The sequence below is a fragment of the Mesoplodon mirus genome (assembly GCF_964341445.2).
Source record: "Mesoplodon mirus genome assembly, chromosome: 15".
Taxonomy (NCBI): Eukaryota; Metazoa; Chordata; class Mammalia; order Artiodactyla; family Ziphiidae; genus Mesoplodon; species Mesoplodon mirus.
In genome coordinates this window covers 34,096,418-34,110,676 of record NC_138991.1, presented here as the reverse complement: position 1 = coordinate 34,110,676, position 14,259 = coordinate 34,096,418, and the positions used below count along the sequence as shown (strand labels likewise).

Below are 14,259 nucleotides of genomic sequence, written 5' to 3'. Positions count from 1 at the left end.
CCAACCTGTGTCCCCTGCATCGGCAGGCGGACTCTCAACCACTGCTCCACCAGGGAAGCCCAATAAATTTATTTAAAAAACAAAAAAAGAAAATCTATTGACATGGGGAAGTGGAGACCATTAACGGAGAATAGCAGCTTTCAAAACAGCATGTGCAAGATAATCTCATTTTGTTAAAAAACATATATATGCATAGGAAAAGCCCTGTAATGTTATACAGTAAGCTGTGAAATGGTAACCTCTGGGTGGTGGAAATATGGTGTTTATTTTTTCTTTTCAATATTTGATGACTTTCTACAATGCATATATATTGCTTTGTAAAAATAAAAGTTTTTTTTTAAAGGTTATTTTTAATTAGAGAGGGAGTGTGGTCTGGGAGGGGCTTCATAGATTGTTTGATCCCAACCCTCATTTTTTTTCAAAGGAGGAAAATTTTTGACTCATCACACTGACTTTTAAAAAAACAACAACCCTTTTTATTGTGGAAAATTTCAAACAGACCCAAGCGTAGACAAAACATTCTACCAGCCTCAACAATGATCAACTCATGGCCATTCTTGTTTCATCCCCCCTCCCCTCCCGACCCAATGCACTTTCTCCCTTTCCTTTTTGTTCTGAAGCGAATCCCAGACCTCACATAATTTATCCCACTAATATTTCAGTACTATCTCTTTAAGGACTCAAAAATACACAACCACAATACATTATCATGCCTAAAAAATTAATAATTCCTTAATATCATCAAATATCCAGCCAGTAGCCATAATCCCAATTGTCTCATAAATGTAAGAAGTCAGTTTATTTGGTTGAATTAGGATCTAAATAAGGTCCACAAATCACAGTGGATGATATGTCTTTTGCAGTCTCTTTTAATCTGTGGGTTGTGCTCCATCTCTTTATTTTCCCTGGTGATATATTTGTGGAGGAATCCAGGTGCTTTGCCCTGAGGTGTTTCCCACAGTCCTAATTTTGCTGGTGTTCAATGTGTTCTCCTCTCCTCTGTATTTCCTGTAATTGGTAGTGGCCTCCAGAGGCTTGATCATATTCCTAGGTTCGATTTTTAGGGGGCAAGAACACTTCATAGGTGGTGGTGCATTCTTCCGTCAGGAGGCATAGAATGTCTGGTTGTCTCTTATAATGTGATATGTGATGTTAGCTGCTGTTGAAACTCAATACCTGGATCCATTCCTTCAGGGTGATGCTCCAATTCTAAAATTCTATCTTTGTTCATTAGCTGGGAGAGTTCTATAAAGAAAAACTTCCCTTCATCGGTGATCTGATAAAGGCAGACAGACGCTTGATTTTTCCCTTTACTTACGAGTTTTCAAAATAATGAAGTGATTCTCTGGCATCCTCCAAAGGCGAGCACTTTTTCAGCCATTATGAACTCATGAATTTAACTCAGTCCACTGCAGTTCTTACCCTTCCTGATGCTCCAATTATCCCATCCTTTGGCCATTGGGAGCCTCTTCAGATTTGCTCCTGAGTCTTTTTCATGTGATCCTAGTAATCTTTGATAGAAATCTCTCATCAGAGCTGAAACATGATCTCAATGGGTAAAATGGGCCATGAAAGATAAGGCAGGTGTTATTTCTGAGGTCTTTTTTTTTTTCTCCCCTTTGGTTCGAAAAGCATTCCCTCCCCAGTAAAGGTCTCCCCTACCCAGCTCCTGTCTCCCCCTTGACTTGAATGTTCCAGGGCCCTCTCACCTCTGGCTGTGCTGCCCTAGAGTTCCCTGCTTTGCTGGGGTTTCAAAAAGTAGAAAGTCAGTGTTGGAAGTGCCTTGGTGACCCCAGGAAGGGATGTGGAGTCCCAGGTGAGTTTTACCAGGTGTCAGGCAGGCAGGGCTGGGTCCAGGCTGACTTCCCAGGGGATGCTCATTCCTCCAGATGCTATGTAAGGTTTATAATTCCAGCACACCCTGTTCTTTCAACTTCTAACTCTTCTCAGGCCTTTGATCTTGTACACCTAGCAGAAGGGCTGTGTACCTCTGACTCATGGCAGCCTCAGCTGCCTGCCTTTGCCTGAGCCCCTCCTACCCTGACTCTGTCACTCCAGCCTTGCTGAGGTTCTGGTCTCTTTCTCATCTCCCCCATCTTGGTCTGTATCCCTACCCATCTCTCTTCAGCCTCAAAGGAGGCACTGTGCTATCTTATTCAATCTCAACAACCCTCTAATCATTCCCATTTTACAGATAAGGAAAGTGAGAAACTTAGCTGTTAGTGCTGATCTGGGACTTGAACCCACACAGGCCAGCTCCACAGTCCCTGACACCTCGTGCCTGCCTCTGCTTCTTGTCACTGAGCAGTTTTTCCTTTTTAGAAAATAATATCTATTTTCTGATTTCAGAATGAAGACATACACATAAAAATTCAAGCAATATAAATTTTACTATTTTTTAAAAGTAAACTTAAGTCCCCTCTCTTCTCAGACCTCAAAATCATCACCATCAACTATCTGGTGTATTTCCTTCCAGACCTACATAAACATTTATGAATAAATAATTTTTCTAAAAATGGGCTTTCTCTGTATGTACTTTTCTGCACATTGCTTTATTCACTTATTAATTTATTGGGAACTGCTTCTTGTGTTTAGAACATCTATATTTCCTGCATTCTATTTAACAGTTTTAGTTTTCCATTGTTACCATAATTATTTAGTCAGTGCCATACTGATGAACTTTGGGGTTGTTTCCAATTTTTCATTATTTCAAACAATGCTGCAATTAGCACCCTTGTGCATTTAGCTTTGCACACCTGTGTAACTATTTCCGTAGGATAAATTCCTGGAAATGGAATTTCTGAGTCAAAACCATGCACATCTAAGATTTTCATAAATATTTTTAAACCGACCTCCAGAGAGACTGTATTAATTTACATTTACACAATGAATGCCTGTCTTCTGCACATAGTTGCCAGACTGATGTTACGAATTTTTTTCAGTTTTGTCTGATGGGTGAAAAGTGTTTTATTATGGTTTTATTTTGCATTACTTATTGTTAAGGTTGAGCACGTACGTTTGTTGGTAATTTCTCTTTCTTTGGTGAACTGTCTGTTCATGTCCTTTGTTCGCATTTGCTGGGGTTGTTTTTTCTTTTTCTAATCAACTCACAAACCTTTCTTATATATTGCATCAATCTTTTTAATATGTGTTAGAAATAGTTTCCTAGTTTAATGTTTCTAGTTTGACTTTGCCATATAGAAGTTCTAGCTGTGAATGAGATCAAACTTAAGTGCCTTTTGGTTTATTTGTTACTTTTTTTTTCTAATTTTTATTGGAGTATAGTTGATTTACATGTTACTGGTTTTCATATCATTTTAGAAGGGCCTCCTCCCTCCCAAGGTTATAAGAATGTTCACCCACTTCTCCCTTTTAATATTTTGTTTTTACATTTAAATCTTTCGATGTAATGAATAAAATAGAAATCCAGCTTCCCACACTCTCCCTTGACTAGCTAATTGTTCAAGAAACAATTATCAAATAATCTTTTCCCCACTATTCAAGTGCCACCTTTATCATGTACATGCTAAATTCCCATGTGCATTTGCTGCTATTTCTGGACTCTGTTCTGATAGATTGTGCCATTCCTGTGCCAATCCCAGCTCACTGTGCTTTCAATATTTGATAGGCCAGGTCCCCCCCTTACTCATCTGTTTCAGAATGTCCTGGTTTTTCTCATTATCATTCTGGATAAACTTCTGAATTGTTTTGTCAAGTTTCCCAAATTATCCTTTTGAGATTTAGAGACTTCATTGAATTTACTGATTTAGGGAAGACTTACATCTTTTACATTACGGTCTTCTTATTTAAGAACTAGTTATTACTCTGCTTATTCAAGTCTTCCTTGGTTGAGTAACTCAAAGTACTTTAGTTTTATTGATTAATCGAATAGAGGTCCTATACTTTTCTTGTTAAAGTACTCTTAGATATTTTATGATTCTTGTTGCTCTTATAAATGAGATATTTCCTTCCATTAATTTCCTAACTAATTATTAAAAAGCTATTGGAAATCCTGCCATTTTCGACAACATGGATGGACCTTGAAGGCATGATGCTAAGTGAAATAAGTCAGACAGAGAAAGGCAAATACTGTATGACCTCATTTATATGTAGAATCTGGAAAAAAAAAAAGAAAGAAAACCAAACTCATAGATACAGAGAGATTGGTTGCCAGAGGTGGGAGGTGGGAGGTGGGAGGTGGGGAAAAATGGGAGAAGGTGGTCAAAAGGTACAAACTTCCAGTTATAAGATAAGTAAGTCCTGGAGAGGTCATGTACAGCACGGTAACTATAATTAACACTACTATATTCTATGTTTGAAAGTTGCTAAGAGGGTACATCTTAAAAGTTCTCATCACAAGAAAAAAAAATTGTAATTATTTGTGGTGATGGATGTCAACTAAACTTATCAGGGTTATCATTTCACTATATATATATAGTGAAATTAAAAAAAACATAAATAATTTAAAAGCTATTCCTTCTTCTTAACTCTTATCTCCGTCTACACCCTCTCTATGGAGCTCAGTCTTGGCCTCGAGTACCATCTTTTATGTTGATGACTCCTAACATCCACAGTCTTGTCGGCTCTCCCAAACCATCATCGTCTTATCTCTGACTTGGTATTTCCTAAATTTCAAAAATTCTCACACCACTGTCATAATTTTTCATATTCTGTATTCCACCTGTACTGTTATTTGCTTACTGTTTTTCTTTAAACCAATTCATTAAAAATAAATTTAGCCTTATCTTGTGCAATAATTGCCGTGAAATAACAAGTAGTATTCTGATGTGCTGATTATAATTTCTCTAATATGCATGAATATAAATACAAAACTATTAAAGCTTTTAAAAAATGTTCTTCATACCACTAAACGACATCTCTAGTATCATCCATTGCATTTTTGAATCTCTGGTCTAGCTGGTAACAAACCTGAATATTCACCATTGCTTCAGAGTCAACATTCTTCCCTCATAGCCCCTCTCAACCCCACTTTCCATGCTATGTCAGGCTGATCATTTCCTCAGTCACCTGAGCGCCAAACTTGGGCTTCATGGATACCCCCTTTGGCTCCTTCATCCCCATCAGAGGATGTTTTCTTTCAGTTGCATCTTGCAAACTGTCCCTTTGCCCTCCATTCTCCCAGACACTCTTTTTATCCTCCTCCCTGGATTCCTTCTTGAGGACCAGCCTCTTGCTTTGAGGCCCCTCCTTCTGCACCAGCTTCATCAAGGTTGACTCACTGCCCTCAGCATTATTTAAACACAGTTGCTGTGCCCATCCCACCATGGCAGATAATCATGACACGAGCTTGGGACCTTCCCCCTGCTCATCCAAACCTTACCTGTACTTTTAGGCTCACTGTGCCTTGTCGGAGGAGTCCAGCTCTCTCCCTCTCCTACTCCTGGAGCACTGCCTGGTGTCGGCTCAGGTATCTCACCTCCCTGAATAGACTACAAGCTGCTTGAGGACAGGCTTCAGTCGGAACGTTCCTTCTGCATCGGCGCACGGCCACGCACACATCAGATGCTCAATTAGGGTTTGCTGAGTCACTGCACGGTGGCGTTCCCAAAGACTTTCCTCCAGCTCCACCTCTCCCTCTCACGTGCCATAGTAACCCGCCCTGCACAACCTCCGGCTCCCACCAACCAGGGGCAAGAGTGAAAACGGGACAGGTATATGAAAGGCGGAGCGCACTGAAACATAAGAAGCCAGTTCTAGGATCGTTAGTCTTTTAATATATTATTCTGAAAAGAAAGGAATTTAAAAAAAGTTCCTGACATCTCTTCTGGGTTTTTTGTTTTTTTGCTTTTTAATTTAAATAAATACCCTGCCCGCCCCCCACCCGCGAAAATTTCCCTCCTTCCCCATCATCCCCCCCATCCCAGGTGCCAGCCCCTCACCCCGGAGCTAAGTAAGATGCCTGCTTCAGAGCAGGCCAAGCTCACTACCAAATACTGGCGACTTGTAAATACTGTAAATGAGCCCTCTGGCCCCCGGGCTCCCCGAAGCCCCTCCCTTCTCCTGCTCCACTCCCCACTCCAGACCTGTCCCTAGCGTTGGCGGGACGTGGATGGCAGGGCCTTTAGGCGCTGGGGAGAGTGCTAGCTTGGTTCCCTTTACTTGCCTGCGATTCCCCACTCCCTGTTCAGGAGCAGGTCAGAAGGGCCAAGAATTGCCCCCCAGCCCAAAATAAATAAAATAAACAGCACCTCCCCCACTCCCTAAAAGAGCTCCTCTACCTCTCACTCTCGGGTCCCCGTCCCTCGCTGACCCGCCCCCCCTTCTTCCTCCCTGACCCTTCCCTCCTCCCCCATGCTGACCTGGCCTTGGCCTTCGCCCTCTCAAGAGGAGGGGTCTGCTTGGCTCAGTGGGAAGGGCGGCGGAGGGCCTCACTCCCAACCTCAAGCCAACCCTCCCCCAAGTTTCTGGGGGTGCTGCTTGGCGCCCCCAACCCGATGGGCCCGGCCGATTCCCCGTCTCGGGGGCTAGGGTGGAGGGCAGGGGTTCTCCCCGGCTCTCTCTCACCTGGTCCTTCAAGCGTCCCTCTTTCGAGGCCGGTCTCCCCCGCCCCGCTCCCCGGTTCCGGCGCCCCGGCCTCCTCAGATGGCGGTGTCCCAGAGGACTGTGTGCTGCCGGCGGCAGGGCGGGGTGCCGGACTTGCGGGGCTCAGGCCCGCGCCGCCAGCTGGGGAGGATGGGCATGCTCTCCTGCTTGCAGAGGCCGCGGTCGGGCCGGTGGCGCGCCTTGATCTCCTTGCACACGCAGCGCTTGCGCTCGATCACCTCCAGCAGCTTGCCGTCGCGCTCGCGGGCGGCCTGGGGCGGCAGCGGCAGCGGCAGCGGCAGCGGGAGCGCAGGCTGGGTCTGTGCCCCTTCCTCCCGCCGCCGGCCCCGACGGGGATGGGGGGGGAGGGAGGAATAAGGGGGTCAAGGACCTCAGAGTCACCCGACCCTGTCCCCACCGCCGAGCTCCGAGGCCAATGCGTCGCCCAGAAACAAGTCCTCTCTTGCCCCCAAGGCCTCCGTCCTCTCTCCCTGCGCCCTGGTGCCAGGCGGGGCGTGTCTCACCCCAAGAAGGGGCGCCTTTTCAAAGCCGTCTTCCCAGCAGGATGCATTTTTCCACCCAGAGGGGATGTCTCTTTCTAAACGCAACGCACAAAGGCGCACGTCGGCCAGTGGCAGCCCTGGCTGGCTACCCAGGATCTCCCCCACCCCCTCGCTCTCCAGCCTTCCCTGTTAGTCTGTGGCAGGCCCCAGCCTGAAGTCTTGCCTTTCTTCCCTCACCCGGGCCTTCTTACCTACCTGTTCCTTCACAAATAAAATGCCCAACCCCGTCTCCCTCCTCACCTGGCTCGGGGCATCCCTGGGCTGGCTGCAGGGCCGAGGGGTGTGGAGCGCGGCCTGCCGGACTCCTGAGGTGGAGGCGGAGCGCCCCAGGCGGTAGCCTCCCGTGAAGTCTGAGGCAGAAGATGGAGGGGTGAGAAGGGAAGGGGCCTCCACGTTCCCCTCCCCCAGTTCCCTGAGGACAGCCCCTGCCAGGCCGCCCCCCACCCCCGCAGCCTCATTAGAGGAGGAAAGGGCTTGGAGACGTGGTATTAGAATGTAGGGCCCAGGATGAGGACCCTGGGAGATTCCCCCCAGCCCGCCCATCTGTGTGCTGGTGTACGAGGGCAGAGCGTGTCACCTCCGTTGCGGTGGCAGGCGGGGAAGGTCTGGCAGGGTATGGGCAGCGCGGGGCGGCTTCCTCCTCGGTCCCCTCCGTGGTGGATCCTGGCCAGCAGGCCCTCTGCTCCCTGGCCCCTCACTGGGATCCCTGATGCCATAGAGCCTCTGTCCTCACGCTCCACCTTGCCTGGACCCTCGGCACTGCCATTCCAGGCCTGGACACTGTCCTCGACCTCTGCTGGGTGACAAGGAGAGCTCTGAGACTGTACAATGGGAAGGGTCTTGCTGTCCCCCCAGCTACACACACCGCGGCCTGGGTGGACCAGGAGAAGTAACTTGCCCCGTTGCGGGTCACAGCTGGGAAGGGAGGGGCCCTGCTTCACACAGAACATACACAGAAGGAGGGACGCCAGTCCTGGCACCACCCCTGGGCTGAGAATCATAGATATTTACTGCTGCCAAACCCCTTTCCCTGTTCAGAGGGGTCTCCCCTACCCCAGTTTAACTTCAGAGCACACCCCCCCGCCCCAGACAGTGCCAGAATAAACACCATCTGAAACAGAGACCAGGGGCGCTGTTCCCTAGGAGGGGGAGAATTCCCAAAGCCGGGAAGTGAGAAGGGGGGCATTGGGGGAAGGGCTGCATGTGAACTAAGCTCATCTCCCAGAGTAAGCCTGGCAGAGCATTGCGTTGCCAAGCAACGGTAGGGGCCTCCCTCTCCTCTCCCTCCTGTCTGGATGGGTTGCCATGGTAACGGCTGGGAGGCAGCTGTGTTTAGCTCCTAGTGTGCGCACACTCACAAACACACACCCCTGCAGCCCAGCGAAGGGAGGGGCAGGGAGTAGAGCGGGACAGGGCAGGAGGAGGAGACCAGATTCTACCCCGTCCCCATCCCAGGTCTTCCTGCCCCTCCAGAGCCCACACGGGGACCCTAATCCCTTCAGTCTGCTGCATACCCCCATCCCTCTGGTCTCCCAGAAAAGTTCCCAGTTCAGGACAATGGGCTGTGGCTTCCAAGTATGCCCTTCAACACCTCCCCCAAATCATCACGGACATCCCCGGTCCCCCTCCCCGTCACCCCCTCCTCACTCACTGTCCAGCTCTTTCGCCTTCCTCCCGCCATACAGGACCTTCCTCTGCAGAGCCCAGCCTGCCCCAAACGTCGAGGCGCCCATCTCCTCTTCTTCCTCCTCTGGTGTCCCCGCGCTGGCGATGACGTGGGCACAGGAGAGGCTGGCAAAGGCCCCCCCGTCGGTCCCTTGCTCCTGCAGCTGGATCTTGACCACGGGGGATGGAGCCCCCATTCCACAGCCCTTATTCAGCACCCCCCCAGCCTTGAGGCTCTCATAGGCAGGGGGTCTCTTGAGCCCAGCTGCCGCAGCTGGGTAGGTCCAGAGCGGGGTCAGGGGGCCTGCAGTTGGGTCCGGAAGGCTGTGTGGGGAGGCCAGGCAGGCGCGGTGGTGGATCACCCCAGCTGCTGCGCCCATAGCCCCGCCATGGGGGCTGGACTTCCCAGGCACGGGGGGCCTCGAGCGGGTGCACAGCATCCCGTGGAGGACTGAGATCTCCTTCTCCGTCTTTGGCTCCCCAGCACCCAGGGGCGGACCGGTGGGCAGGACGGAGTGCGTGGTCACCTTGACTGCTGAGTACACCATGGTGTAAGACACGGCCTTGTCCTTGGGGGGGCCGGGGAGCAAGGCAGCCGGGGCAGGAGGGGCTGCCGGCACCCCTGCCGCCTTGGGGCAGATCATGCTGTGGGAATTGGGGAGCTCCCTCTCCCCCCGGGGCTGGCCAGAGCCCTGGGGCGGCAACGGTGTCGAGTGGCTCCGGGCTCGGCCCGAGGGTCCCAGCAGCAGCAGGTTGGCAGCGGGAGGCGGAGGCGGTGGGGGAGGCGTCTCCCGCTCCCGGGCAGGCACTTGGGGAGCTGGGGTGGAGCCGGCTGGCTCCTTGGAGTGGCAGAGGACCGGTAGCCTCGAGACCCCATCGCCAGGGGCTCGGGAAGCAGGCTTGGCCTGGGGGAAGGCCAGGAGTGGAGGACGGTGCTGGAGGAGGTTGGGGAAGGGCGGCGGGATTTCACAAGGAGTGGTCTTGGTGGGCGTCCCCTCCCTCCGGCTCGGGAGGGCTGAAGCTGGACGGCGCTGGGTGTGGAGCTGAAGGGCGTGAGGCTGGTGCGGTGTGGAGCTTGCCGTCAACGGAGGGGCCCCATTGGCGCGGCCTTCCCCGGCCTCCTCGGGCAGCGGGTACTTCATCTCCTCGTATATGGCCTCGCTCTCTTCTGAGTCCGAGTCAGCGCCAGCCGTTGGGGTCGGCCCCCCCCCACCCCCAAGAGGGGGCCCAGTCAGTCCCCCTCCACTCCGCCCTCCTCCCCTGAAGACATCCCCCACCATCTCGATGTACACCGGCTCTTCTTCCTGGGCACCCACCTCAGGGTCCCCAGCTACACAGGACCCCCTACTGAGGCGCTGAAGGGGCGGGTTCCCCCCTCGAGGAGAGGCGGCTGGGGGACAGGACTCATCAAAGGAGACAGAGAGCTGGGTGTTGGGACTTCGCCTGGGCTTCTGTGGAGGAACCTTCCGGCTGGACTCGCGGCCCTCCGGGGTTGGCTTCTGTGAGCCTGGGCGGGAGTGGGAAAGAGAAAAAGAAACCGGGCTCTAAGTCGGGGAAGGAAATGGGGAGACCCACTGTGACCTCTTGACTCACCGGCAAGGACATTTCTGCCTCTTCATTTTCCCCACGTCCCTCAACTTACAGCCCCAGTAGGTTCTTTTCCTACCGGTCTGCCTCCCTTCCTTCTAATGAACGCCCCAGGATCTGCAGCTCCCACCCTCAATTCTCCCCGACCCTCAAGGCCCTCCAAGGCCACCCCTTTCCCAAGAATGAACTTTTCAAGGAGCTTCCCCTGCCCTTGAATGGTTCATCTCAGGCCCTTCCAAAAAGGAACACCCCCACTCCTTCTGAGAATGGAACCTTCCACTTCCTTGGTTCTTCCCTGAATGAACCCTCCCGGCAGGCCTCCCCTGGCCTGGAATGGATCCTCCCAGCTCCCGGGTCCTACTGGGCAGGGGTGCTGGTGTCTCACCTGCTTTCTTGCTGGGGGGCGTCTCTGCCCCCGGCCCTGCCATGCTGAGCTTGGTGCTGGGGTGTCTCCGGGGCTTGGCCGGGGGTCTTCGGGTGCTGCCGTCCTCTGTGAGGCCCCCCCCGCCCCCCCCAGGCCCGCCCCCCACGCTGTCCATGCTGCCCACCGAGTGGCAGGAGAGGGAGCGTGGGGCCATGGCGCTGCGGCAGGGGTGGGGGGTGTGCTCTTGGGAGGCGGGCATCGTCATGAAGCCCATCCTGAGCGAGCGGCGCAGCGAGGCAACGTCCCGCACGCGGACCCCCGGCCCTGGGCCGGCCCCGGGCCCCGCGGAGCCTGCGGGAGCCCCCTCCTTACTGGAGCTGGGGAGAGAAGGCCCAGATGGAGCAGAGGTCGGGCCTCAGGCCTGGGCCCCCCGCTCCCATACCCCAAGAGGGGTTTGCAACTCTGTGGCCTCCCAGGTAGGAGGAGGGGGGCCGGGGTGGAGATGGGGGGAGCCTGAGGGTCCAAAGCACTAAGGTAGAATCTTCAGACTGAATTTCTAGGCTTTGAAAAAGGCAAGGATATGGAGGGCAGGGATGAGAGAAGGGGTGAGCCTGTGTGCAAGGGAGCATTCCTGGAGCTGGCCGACCCCAGCCTGGGCATCTCTGGTGCACACACACGTGTGGACAACTTCGTACATAGAGATGCAAACCCAGGCAGCGCAGCCCCGCCTGGCACATGCTCCTGCCACCCTGGCTCTGCTCCTTCTCACTCTCACGCTGGCCCACACCTGGCCTCTGGCCTCCCTTCGTGTCTGGCTGCTGCAGCCTCCACTCCCACACCGCCTCCTTTCCTGGACCCGGGCTGTACCGCCGCATCCTCAGAGGAGCCTCCCCCGGCTGATCCTTCTTCCGCCCTGCCTCTCTCTCTTTCTTTCTTTCCCTCTCTCTCCCTCTCCCTCTCCCTCTCCCTCGGCGCTGTCCTCTCTCTGTCACCCTCCCAAGCTCACCCCCCATTCCCTTTCACTGTCTCTGAGCTTCTGTGTGAGTGAAGGCGGGGCGCGGCCGGCAGGGAAGAGGGGAGAGCTGTGGTAGGATGGGCTCTCATTAAGGCCCTGTCTACTAACCCTTCATTAGGAAGAGATCAGTGCAGTGATAGCTCTGATTAATCTAATTAACAACAAGAATTAAACTTCACAGTTTTGAGGAGGGAGAAGGGAGCAGGGAGGTGGCTCTGACTCAGGCTCTGAGCTGCTGTGCCGTCAATGGGAATGAAGAAGAGAAGGGAGCAAGACGGAAGAGGCCAGGTGCCAGGTCCCCGGGAGGGCAAGGAGAGGGGGCGAGCCGTGTGTGTTGGGGGGGGTTGGCTCCCAGTCCTGGCTCCTCTGCAGGGCCAGCCTGCCCGTCCCCCCCCCCCACACACAGCCCCGTCACTGGGAGGGGGCCAAATGGATCGTCTCTGGCGCCCCTCAAATGACCCATCCCTGGACCATGAGGGCAGCAGGGCCTGCCCCTTCCAAGGTCAGGTGACAGGGGAACCAGGAGCCAGGCCCACACTGACAGAGAGGAGGACATCACAGGCCAGAAGTGAGTCAGGAAGGAGTGTCTTGGGCCTCTGGGGATGGGGAAGAGCCAACAGGGTGTCCCTGGGCTGGAAGCCCCCTGAGAGGCCAGGGCAGGGGCTGGAGCCAGGAGCCAGGAGCCGGGCAGGGACAGGGCGTGTGCAATTCCAGCAGTTCTGTACTGAGCACGGGCTCTGAGATCAGACTGATGACCAGGCTGTTGGAGTCAGGAAGGGCAGAGGGATGTGGCCCCGCCACGAGGGAAACAGAGGTGGGACAGGCGAGGGGGCAATCTGGGATGCGGCCTTACCTCCTCTTGGCCTCCTCTTCCTTGTGCTGCCTCCACTCCAGCTTGGTTTTTCGGTAGAGGAGGTTCATGTCGTGGGGCAGGAGGCAGGTGCTGGGGATTCCTGCTCAGCGCCACCAGGCCCGGGGGGCGACCCTCCCTGGGTCCCGGATCCACTTGGTAGGGGGGGATGGAAAGGAAAAAAAAGAAAGACGTGGGGTGGTCGGGGCCAGGAATGAATGAGAAAGAGAGAGAAAGGAGCAGAGATGTGACTTGGGTCCTCATAGAGAGGAAAACAGATGGAGGCACAGAAAACCCAACACCGCCTCCAGGACCCACACACGTATAGACACAGACGGACATGTATCCAGAGTCACACACCCTGACAAAGGTGTTCAGAGCCACAGATACACACTCTGGAGAGATCAGACTGAGGATCCCATCCTGTAAATATATCCTGATCCACCACACAGACAGCCCCCACCAACCTACAGCAACCCTGCAGCCACACAAACACACATTCAGACCCACAAACCACTGGGCCACAGACCCATATCTACCAACACAGGACCAGACACACTGATTGGCATAGGTAAACACAACCTAGGAACAGCCAGACACACAGACATAAACACGCCGACACACCCACAGCACACACAGACCTCCAGACACACACAAATCGGCTGCACCGACTGGACGTACCTATAGACAAGGAGTTATGCCGGGGCCTACTTGCCTACACTGCACCCCGCTGGGGAAGGGGGAGACAGACTCCTCACCCCCTCTTGGGGCCTGAGGCTTTGGGGTGTCATGAGGGCAGGGCGGGGATGCTGGAGAAAGGGTGGGGGCATTCTGAGTTGGGCAGCTACAAGACCACCCATCCATGTCTCTCCATTCCCTGCCGACCCCCTCACCAGTCCTTCGCCTGGGCCCGGGCTTCCGTCCACCCCTATTCCTGCACCCTGGCCCCTCAGCGATGGTCTCCGCCTCCCTCGCTGAGGGCCCAAATCACCTTCCTCCTCCGGGATCTGGGAGGCTCCCGGCTTCCCTCTCGCAGTCCCCGCCCCTCCATCCCACCCGAGGGTCTCCAGACTGGCCTCATAGCTACCTTCTGAGCTGCGGCCTCCATACCTGCCCTGGTTTCCCTTCCCCCAAACACACTCTCCTATGCGCTTTCTGCCTCACCTCTCCTTCTAGGCGCCCCTCCTCACTGCCGTCCTCTCCCTTCCCTGTTTGTTCCAGACCTGGCCGGCTTCATCCCCCTCTCCATCCAAAGGCCCCAGGTTCCCGGGCACCCCTCCCCTTCCCCTTGTCCTGCTACCCTGGGTTTCTCCGTCTCTCGCCCCGCCAATCCTCCCTACCCCTTGTCCCCCCATCCCACCTCCCCGCACCAAGCATCCCCAATTTCTACATCACCGTACCTGGCCTGCCGGGCGCCGGCCCCCCCATGCCGGGCTCCGCCCGGAGCAGGAGGAGGGAGGAGGAGAGACAGAGAGAGACCGGGGGGGAGCCGAACAGGGCCCTGCCGCAGAGACAGCCCCGCCTCCGGGTCCGCCCCCAGACCCGCCCCCGGCCCCAAACCCACCCTTCCACACCCTCCAAGGACGGAGCGGGAGTGGCTGTGCTGCGCTGAGCCGCTAGCCTGGTGTGGGGGGCACCGGGCCAGCGGAGCCGGTGGGGGGACTCGGAGAAA

At 54.0% G+C, this 14,259-nt stretch overlaps 1 protein-coding gene across 2 annotated transcripts; it reads right to left on the bottom strand.

Annotated features, from left to right (window-relative positions):
• Positions 1–6,272: 6,272 nt before the first annotated feature.
• NYAP1 (neuronal tyrosine phosphorylated phosphoinositide-3-kinase adaptor 1) lies at positions 6,273–14,074 on the bottom strand. 2 transcript variants are annotated; one of them, XM_082645001.1, is made up of 7 exons: positions 13,988–14,074; positions 12,591–12,742; positions 10,744–11,099; positions 8,758–10,278; positions 7,684–7,899; positions 7,347–7,456; positions 6,273–6,863 (listed from the first exon to the last, which is right to left on the bottom strand). In XM_082645001.1, exons 2-7 carry the CDS (start codon positions 12,656–12,658, stop codon positions 6,600–6,602), a joined length of 2,535 nt encoding a protein of 844 aa, XP_082501127.1. In that variant the 5' UTR covers positions 12,659–12,742; positions 13,988–14,074; the 3' UTR covers positions 6,273–6,599. The 2 variants fall into 2 exon arrangements, with proteins under 2 accessions (XP_082501127.1, XP_082501128.1); XM_082645002.1 differs by lacking the exon at positions 13,988–14,074 and adding an exon at positions 13,269–13,961.
• Between the last annotated feature and the right edge of the window lie 185 nt (positions 14,075–14,259).